We start from the raw sequence: 9064 nt of genomic DNA, 5'->3' as shown, positions 1-9064 counted from the left end.
TACGAGGTCGACAGTGCTAACTATCACCATGCCAGATGTGCTATGACTTCCAAGAAATGTGAAGAGCAGTACTGTCAATTTTTTCATAAAAACTAAAGGGCACCAAGCAAGACGTTTCAAAATTTCATTCTTCTCAGCATTATGTCGATTACATATTAGCCAACTGTGCTGAAAATGATCTGAATTAGAGCTTTGCCTTTCAGTTACACAAATTGGTACCAAACCAGTAATACCAGCATGTTATGTCTATCTACCATAACCTTTAAATAAATGATGTGTGATGATTTTGGAAAAGCGGGAAAGCAAAAGCTGTTTGTTTTTTCTTTCTTTCCTCAGAATAAAGTGACACACAAAGCCATAGATGAGTTTTCAGTTTTATTGATGTACACTACTTTAGAGCCTACAGTATAATGCAAGGTATTCCCTTTGAATAATTTCAAAAAGCACTGCAGTCTTAAAAATTACAAAAAAATTTAAACATACAAAATATACAAGAAATGACAATACAAGGCTCAGTAAACATCAGCTAAACCTGTATTTCCCTTTTATTTTACAAAACTATATATATAGTATATATATACATATATATATGTATATATATACACATATATATATTACGCTCCCCAACCTTTTAGGAATGACATCCTTTTCAAAGTATCAAAAATAGAGTTGTACAGTCTCTTTGCTTTACCATAATGTAAAACGGGAACATATTGTTCGGTCTTTGGTTGTGACAGAAGAGGACGGCAGCCAGAGTTTACTGTCAGCGCTGGTTTGCTTTGCTTTTTGTGTTGACTCAAGTCTTCCAAGCTGCAGAACCAGCTTTATATGCAAGAAAGCCATCTCCCCTCAGTGTCCACACTGTGCCCCCCAACAAACAACAAAAATGAATAATAATAGTTACTGACTTACGTCTTAGTCATGGAAAAAAGTCAATCCAGAACAGCATACAGACACACTGCCAAACTGGTTTTCAAACAAGAGTTAAGGCATCCTAATAGTTTACATAGTGACATGATACTCTCACTATCTGTAATGTTTTCTTTCTTTCTGCTCTGTGAACTTCATAAGCAACATTATTACAAATAGTTCATAATTTCATTTTCATATTTAACGTCATATCTCACATTTGCTGCTGTTGTAGTTTGCATAGCCTAAATACATGTGTGTGCTTCCGTTGTTGAAATATAGGACCCTTGAAATTCCTGTCTTCTGTACAGCATATTTGGTACAAACACCAACAAGCCACAAAACAATCTCTCTCTCTCTCTCTCTCTCTCTCTCTCACACACACACACACACACACACACGACTGAACCTATGAAGATGCTTGCACTATGTCCTTGACAAGGCATGCTGGCCGACAGACAACTCTGGGCTGCTAACAGAATCTATCGAGAATCGACAGTCTACAATCTAATTCTATAGGCATCAAGGTCTTTTTTGTCTTTCTTTTTCTCATTTTTAAAGGCATTAGGCAGAAGTTTAATGCATAGCAGAATCATTTTCATCTGGAAATTGACTTAAAACTGTCTGAAGCAACACTCCTCAGCTCTCACATGCAGGAGCGTCATTGTCAAAGCTCAAAGGCAAAAGAAGCCAACGGCAATCTTCACATCAGAATCTGTGTCTGTTCACGTCCACGTCGCATCTGACTGAAAATCCTGCCTGAAAACACTCTTTCCACCAGTCTGTGTTATTGCTGCCATACAGGCACTGTATTTCTGTAAGAAATATAAACAAATTCATCATTGTGAATAGACACCATTTTGAAGACAACTAAGTCTCTGATTGTGAACAGCAAATATTGATTGTTGCAAACTGCAGATGTGTAAGACCCTGATACATCCAGATGTTGTTCTGTCGTTGGGATTTTACCTTGTTCAAAACAGAAGGGGGAACGATACATAAAAGCAATACATAAACATCTTTAAATATAAAATACTTTCAAAACTTTTGTCAGGTTATTTCCCATTATATGTTGACTAAGCCAATACCATCGCAGGTATGGTGGCTGTTAGGGATTGGAAGGCACACAAGGGCCCCTGGGAGACTGGGGATTTATTGCATTTCTAAGAAATTTTCAGAGGCAGAGAGATCTGCCTCTGTGGATTCAGGAAAACACTTATGTGGAAATAACGGGCATCTTAAAATATCTCGACACCATCCCTTCATCAGGATTCATCAAATCATATGCACGTGATCCAAGTCGCACATCTGTTTTCCAATAAAGTTTTACAGTCAAACTCAAAGCCAGCTGTGCAAAACAACAAAAAAGCTTTCGCTACCATTCAAAGCTGCTAAGTGTTAATAAGGCATTTGTTCAACTTGAAACACAGAAGGAGAGCACGTAAAGATGAAACAGAAGAGTACAGCTATCTAGACAGTTGCAAATTTACTAAAAGTTGCGGAATGTTGCAGGTTGCAGATCCTAGTCAGGAAACAGAGGAGCTCGTCCCCCCTGCTGGGCCCCGGCACTTCGGACCTGAATGGTTTTATCTTTTAGTCAAAGGGAGAAGTGGACAGTGTCCTCATCGCTAAGCCACGAGTCAAAAACTGGGACCAGAGAGGAAAAGTTCAGCCACATATTCAGATTTTTTTTAATTTTATTATTATTTTTTTAAACGAATAACTGAAATACTGATTATTCAGGCCACTTTGTTTCAAATTTGATTATCAAATTTTATAGCTGATAATAGGTCATTTTTTTCTTTTATTTTTTTTCCTCAAAATTCCAAAGTTTAAAATCACCAGCTACAACATGGCAAACCCGCCATGTTTTGTAGCGTCCTGGGAACTTAAGTATCCAAGTTTATAAAAAACGTTGCCTGAGTTCTGGCCTTCTGTGAGAAAAACATGAACTCCTGAGTCTCTCTTATTCCAACAAGAGACATCTTCATTCATGAAGGTCAATGCTGGTGAAAAGGGGGAAAACAACATGAGCTGCTGTGTTGTCTCCACTACCCAAAGTTTTTTTGAAAAAGTGAGTGCTCTGAACTCACAGAGAGCTAATTGGTCAGGAAGACAGCTGTGCTTTGAAAGGTCAGGCCAAAGGAGACCCTCCTGACAATCTCACTAATCCCCATTGCTCTCCAAACATTACAACCTTGGTGTAACTCCACATTCTCCTGCCCATCTTTCTCTTTAATCTGAGTGAAGGTGTGAGTTCTGTAGCTGTATCTCTAACTGACAGAAAAAAAATAGTGGAATTAGAAATGAAGCAGGACTAGACTGATGATAGGGTTTTCTTGTCAAGCTGGTGGTCTAGAAGGTCCATGAAGCTTGAACAGAATCTCCAACCACGGTCTGTCTTTGACCACAGTATTTCTTTTCGCATCTTGCCCTCTCGTCCAGTCACACGCAGGACCAGCAGCTGGACCAGGACCGGGGTCAGTGTTGGAGCTGTGGTTTGGGTTTGCAGGGCTTAGAGCTACAGGGGATGAGAGGTGGCTGAGCTATGACTGGCTGTGTGCCGATGGAGGACCATGAGCGCTGGGGGACTGGGACATGTCTCTGCCGATGATTTCATTCACTGTGAACAGAAAAACAAAAACAAAATCACTAATTATTACTCATTCAGTGTATAATTAACTCAAATGGGCCATGTACACTAGAAAAACATAGAACCACCTTTCCACCTGATCCTAAGGATACTATGAATATCCCTCTTCAGTATTACTGCACTGATAAATTACTGACTGAAAATATGGCATCAAGGATAAACTTTTTGGAAAGCACCACATGTTGCTGTGCATGTTGAGTTTGAGTAACTGAAGCTTCAAGCTTTCTTTGTTTTTAGGCAAAAACAGAAAGAACGTCTCCACAACTTCATCGTCCCAACACTACTGGAAATGAAGTGCGGTAGTGCACGCATGTCTGGACCAGCAGAGGGCAGTGTCGTTCCATCTTGAGTTCCTCACAACAACAAAAACCCAAATCCATGTAGCCAAGAGCCCAGCTTGAAAAACTCAAACCAGCGGGTGAAGTTCATGGAGTCACTGTTCTGATGTGATACATAATGCCTCCTGTCATAACTAATGAGAGAAACTACTCCATTCAACAAAGAGGCCACTTCTGACCTTTGTCTGGGTCCATGATGAAGCGGTACCTCAGCACACTGCCTCCTATAAACACGATCCTGTACAGCTCTCTGTACAACCTCACATTAGCGCTTCATTAGAGTCTGTTCATGGGGTTTGTAAGCAAAGGCAAAAGGCTGTGAGAAACCAACCGATTGTTAAAGAACATGTTGATGAGCCTGGATTGAAACACAATCACAGCGAGCTTAATTATTCCACCATCTCAGTTAGAGCCTGATTTTTTTAAAGAAATGGCAGAAAACTCTTTTCACTGTGCTCCTGCCTGTTTCTCAGCTAAGCTCGTGTGATTGTTTTACATCTGCTGCCTCCATTCTGTATGCACACTGGGACCACAAGAGACGCAAGCAGGGAGCTAGTAAAACGCACAGCCGTGAAGTAAATCAACTTCAAATACTTTGAGAAAGACATGAGGACAGACAGGCGGAATTTCATTTGTTTGGAATTCATGGAAAATGTGATGTGAATGTTTTCTTCCACTGTAACAATACATGCAGTGTTTGCAAGTTCAGTTTTTGTCCCATGACTACTTCTTCTTCTGTGATTTCTGTTAAGTGTTTTAAAGGCAACGCTGACAGGTCAGAAACTCAGAGTGCAGAAATGAGTCTGGGCTAACTGGTTTTGGGAGTGCAACACAGACCTCTGGCCCACTTTGACGCTTTGCTGATTTACAAGCAGACCCGTGTGTGCACGAAGTGTCAAAATCTAGCTCGGCTCTTCTCCACCTATTTCTGTCCACCTGTGCAAATGTGGTGTCAAATCTCACATTCCCCTCGTCGTAATGAACACATGTATTACTGTAAATCGATTAAAAAAGGGGGGGAGGGGTGCAAAGCAGAGGGTGACTCAGTCAATGATGAGCAAATGAACCCAGGCGAGTGTTTGTTTCGCGAGAAACAAAGAAAGAAGAAACCATATTTAAATTTGATGACACACCGAGTGAAATGAACGCTCTGAAATAAAAACTAATGTATCCATTAAGCGACACAGCTTTCATAAAGTCATTATTATGGTGCTACTTTCCTATCTGTTTCACAATTTCATCATCTCTTACTCGAATTACAAGCGGCAGTTTTCTTGTGTAGTTAGCTGGGCACGTTTTCATTAAACACCTCATTTCTTTCAGAGGACCAGTAGTTTTCACTTGTTGTTTTATTTGTGTTTTTTTGTCGCTTGCTTTTGTGTCTGGCCACCATCACTCACATCATCCTGTTAGCGTGGGAGGCTCTTCCTTTCCCTGTCAACCATGTTCACACACACACACAGACACACACACACACCATCACACAGCACCACCACACACTGATGAGGCTACACTGTAACAGTCAAAGGAAACATTTACCTTTGTATATATATATAGCACTGGTGTGTAAAGTGCCAGTTTGTCAATTTTGTGACACATTTCTACAAGTGAATAAAACTTTGATGGAGGACCGCCGATCTCTTTTAAAGGCTGTGACCTTTCAGAGGACTAGCGGTGTGGCTGCGCTAGAAATAAACAGCATCTCACAGCTAATGTAAAAAACAGCAGCTGTGGTGATGAAATGAAGAAACTTCTTTGGTTCAAGTGCCACATCGATTTAGTGAAATGTAGCTAAGAAATGCTAAATGAGTCAAGTACATTCTTTCAAAATTGATTACGGCTGGTGTAAGGCTCTACTTTAAATGACTGGGTCGATCACAGAGCGATGTTTACGGGCTCGTCGAAGCCTCCTGCGCAGCTGAAATGTGATGTGGTAAACTGTAGCCGTGTTGATTGATGGGAGTGTACCTGCTCTAACACCACAGGAATATGAGCAACAAAGTGCGAAAGACTCACACAAAGTGGGCGTCTGCAAAAACATATCACTTTCCGCTGAACTGATTAGATTGTTGCAGAAGGAAGAAACATTAACCTATCGACTGACAGCCATCAAGAAAGGCACAGAGGACAATTAGCATAAAACAATCTGAAAACCCATGACTCAATCAAGTGCAACTTTAGACTAATTCCTCTCTATTTGATTCACTGTCTTCTCATTAAAAAGAGGTGCAGGAAGAGGTTTCCCCATGCAATCTGTCAGAAACATTTTTGTTAAGTTTCTCTCTCAGTATAACAGCTGAGCTCCATGCAAATTTGGATGACTTGAATTTTGAAAAAAAGATTAAGTGAATTTCCATGTCAGCCTCTAAACAGACAACGGAAAGTTGGAAACCGCACCTTGTTCTTTGTTGTTTTCCTTCTAACTGGATGTCAACAACTTAGTGAAAGAGGGATCGATATTACAATAAAAACATGAAAAACAACAAAGATTTCAGCAAAACACAGAAGTTCCAAAGGTTAAAACCATATACAGAAGTATTTCACACAGAACAGAAAAGCTTAGTTTTCCCATAACAATGAGCAATAATCTATGCTTCAGATCATCCATTCAAAGCTGGAGCTCCACACATCAATAATCCACAAGTGAAAGAGAGGTTTGAGTCGAGCTGGGCCTGTCATGAGTTTCATATGCTGATAGTGTTTTCTCAGATTTACTGGTGTAACCGGTGATTCAGCACTGCCAGACATTGTAAGTGTGGCTCTAAATGGCTCACCCGGAGGGAGATCCTCTGCAGATGACTGGGTGGGGGGGGTCCCTTGTCAAAATATACATCGGCAGTCAGCCGACTGCTACTACTACTACTACGACTACTCCTACTACTGCTCTCAGGTAGGCTCTCATCAAAACCATCTTCCCCCTGTGTGCTGGTATCTTTTAATGCTCCTAGTATGTTACATGAAAGAGCACACAACAGGTGAGGTACAAGTTCTCCCACGTCCATCATCTATTCTATAAAATGGCCAAGCTTCTTCGTGTTTCTGAGGAACTGCAGTTGAAAGAGGGGGAAGGCATAATTTCTGAACTGGGCTAGTTACAGTCATTTGTTGAACGTGGCATCATTGTTCACTGGCAGTATCCAATAAGAGTCAGAAACAAGTCGGGGATTCACACTAATTTCACTGTGCCCGAAATGCATAAACCGCCTTTGTTGTTCTAGAAACAACTTACAACAACTTTTCCTCTTTATTTTCCACTTGAAAAAACTTTCATATCTAGCAGGAGACCACTGAGATTGGCAAATCTCACTTCTCCATTTATAAAGTGCATGATGAGGTATACAGAAAAGATTTCCATACTGCAAAACGTAAGTGAAACAGGCAGATGCACCTTCAGTACGATAAATATATATACACTGTCAAAATGGAAAATAGGTAATTATCATAACCCTCTATGACACACAGAAAAAAGTTCCCTGACCCGGGCTTCAAAAAAACATTTAAAAAAAAACTGGCGGAGCAGCTCTGGCACATAACTCGATGACTGACTGTCCAGCAAATGAAGACAACATGCCACAATGGAAAACATTTGTGCAAAGGGGATAGAAAGAAGCAAGACTTGGGTTTGACTACAAGAGGGAGCACACAGTTTCCACTTGCAGGCCTCTGTAATGACACGCACACATTTTCACAAAACCTGAGGTATGAGAGACAACGTGAAGTAAAAATCCACTGAGCTGTCAACACACACACTTTGGAAATAGACGGTCATTTGATGGAACCCATCCTGAAATCTTCCAGATCTGCATCAGTAAAGCTTTCTCTGCTTTTCTCTTTAAACTCTGGTCCCGCTTTGTGATCTTTATTCATTTTATTTTAATTTCACTTTAGGAGTGAGTGGGTGAGGACACAGAGTACACAGGAGAAATGTGTTTAAAATTCACTTTGTCAAAGTCACTCATTTCTGTGAATCATCGGTGGATTTCCCATTTGATTTAACGGTAAGTGATTCACAAGGCTCCGGGGTTTTGAAAACCTGGACGCTCGGCAGATGACCACAGATGGAGGGCTTCAGGAAGGAAACCGGTGAAGCCCAAATGGCTGCCTCGGGAGATCAGCAAAGCCCCCTACAATGGTTAACAGTGCATACTGTAGGTCTTATCAGCACAGAGTCATAATTACACTAAAGCTTTTCCTGCCATCTAATGGGTGGTTGTCAGGAACTGCTAACCCTCTAATAATAGATTTATTTATTTATTTATTTTTTGAGCAAAGGTCAGTGCTTCCTGATTGATGATGACAACCTACAGCTGTAAGCTTTTCAGTATAAAAACGACTGCTTGGTCCACATAAAAAATGTCAAACACGACGAAACAATAAAGAATGCATGTCAAAAATCCAAAGAGATTTAATGTACTGTCACATAAGAGAAAGACAAGAAGCAATCCTCACATTTGCGAGGCTGATATTAGATCATGGTTTGTATTTTTGCTCAAAACAGTTGAATTATCTGGTTTGTTATCAATAAGAAAATTACAGACAGCAGGAGATTAAAAAAACGCATTTTCCACAGCTTATCAAGTAGGTCATGGTGGTAACTTCACAGCAACACCTTAAGGTGACTCATCAAACTCAACGAAAAACTTGTTGCCTACACACACTAATATACTGACATTTCTGCAGCTCTACATTTACTTGCAGCCGCAAAATCTACTTCACTATATTGTGTCAAGTCCTCATGTGTGCGCCACAATAAATATGGTGACCAGTCATCATCGTCCAGGTCAGTGCTGGCACTTGATGCTTGGCTAACAAGCACAAATCAACATGGACACTCAGGAAGAGCAACAAGAGCAGCCAACAACGCAAGAAACAAAATCTTGGCGATTAAAGACAGTGCTTTTAATTTTCAGAATATTTTCATGATTTCAGCAACATGACCTAAGAGTTAATACGTTGCTCTCATCCCCACTGAGGAATTTCCCATCATTTTGAGAAAAAGGCAGCCGTGGCACCATCCCCACACCAGGCTCCAGTCTCTGCCCAGACCTCTACTTTACACTCTCTAAGACCTTAATTGTATGGAAAGATGACACACAATGTCTGTTTCCATTTGTTTCTGGGGAAAAGACCAGCAAATGTTTACCATTGTTTTTTAACTAGCAGC

General features: G+C 40.5%; 1 protein-coding gene across 2 annotated transcripts in view; it reads right to left on the bottom strand.

The window, feature by feature from the left end:
- Window positions 1-354: 354 nt before the first annotated feature.
- Window positions 355-9064, bottom strand: part of nfatc3a (nuclear factor of activated T cells 3a) — a 63019-nt gene continuing 54309 nt past the window's right edge. For both annotated transcript variants that reach the window (XM_046383063.1, XM_046383072.1), the window contains exon 10: window positions 355-3532. In XM_046383063.1, coding sequence (XP_046239019.1) covers window positions 3456-3532 — 77 coding nt within the window. In that variant the 3' untranslated portion in view covers window positions 355-3455. The remainder of the gene's footprint in view (window positions 3533-9064) is intronic.

This window comes from Scatophagus argus, chromosome 1 (genome assembly GCF_020382885.2).
Source record: "Scatophagus argus isolate fScaArg1 chromosome 1, fScaArg1.pri, whole genome shotgun sequence".
Taxonomy (NCBI): Eukaryota; Metazoa; Chordata; class Actinopteri; family Scatophagidae; genus Scatophagus; species Scatophagus argus.
This window is presented reverse-complemented; position numbering and strand designations above follow the sequence as displayed.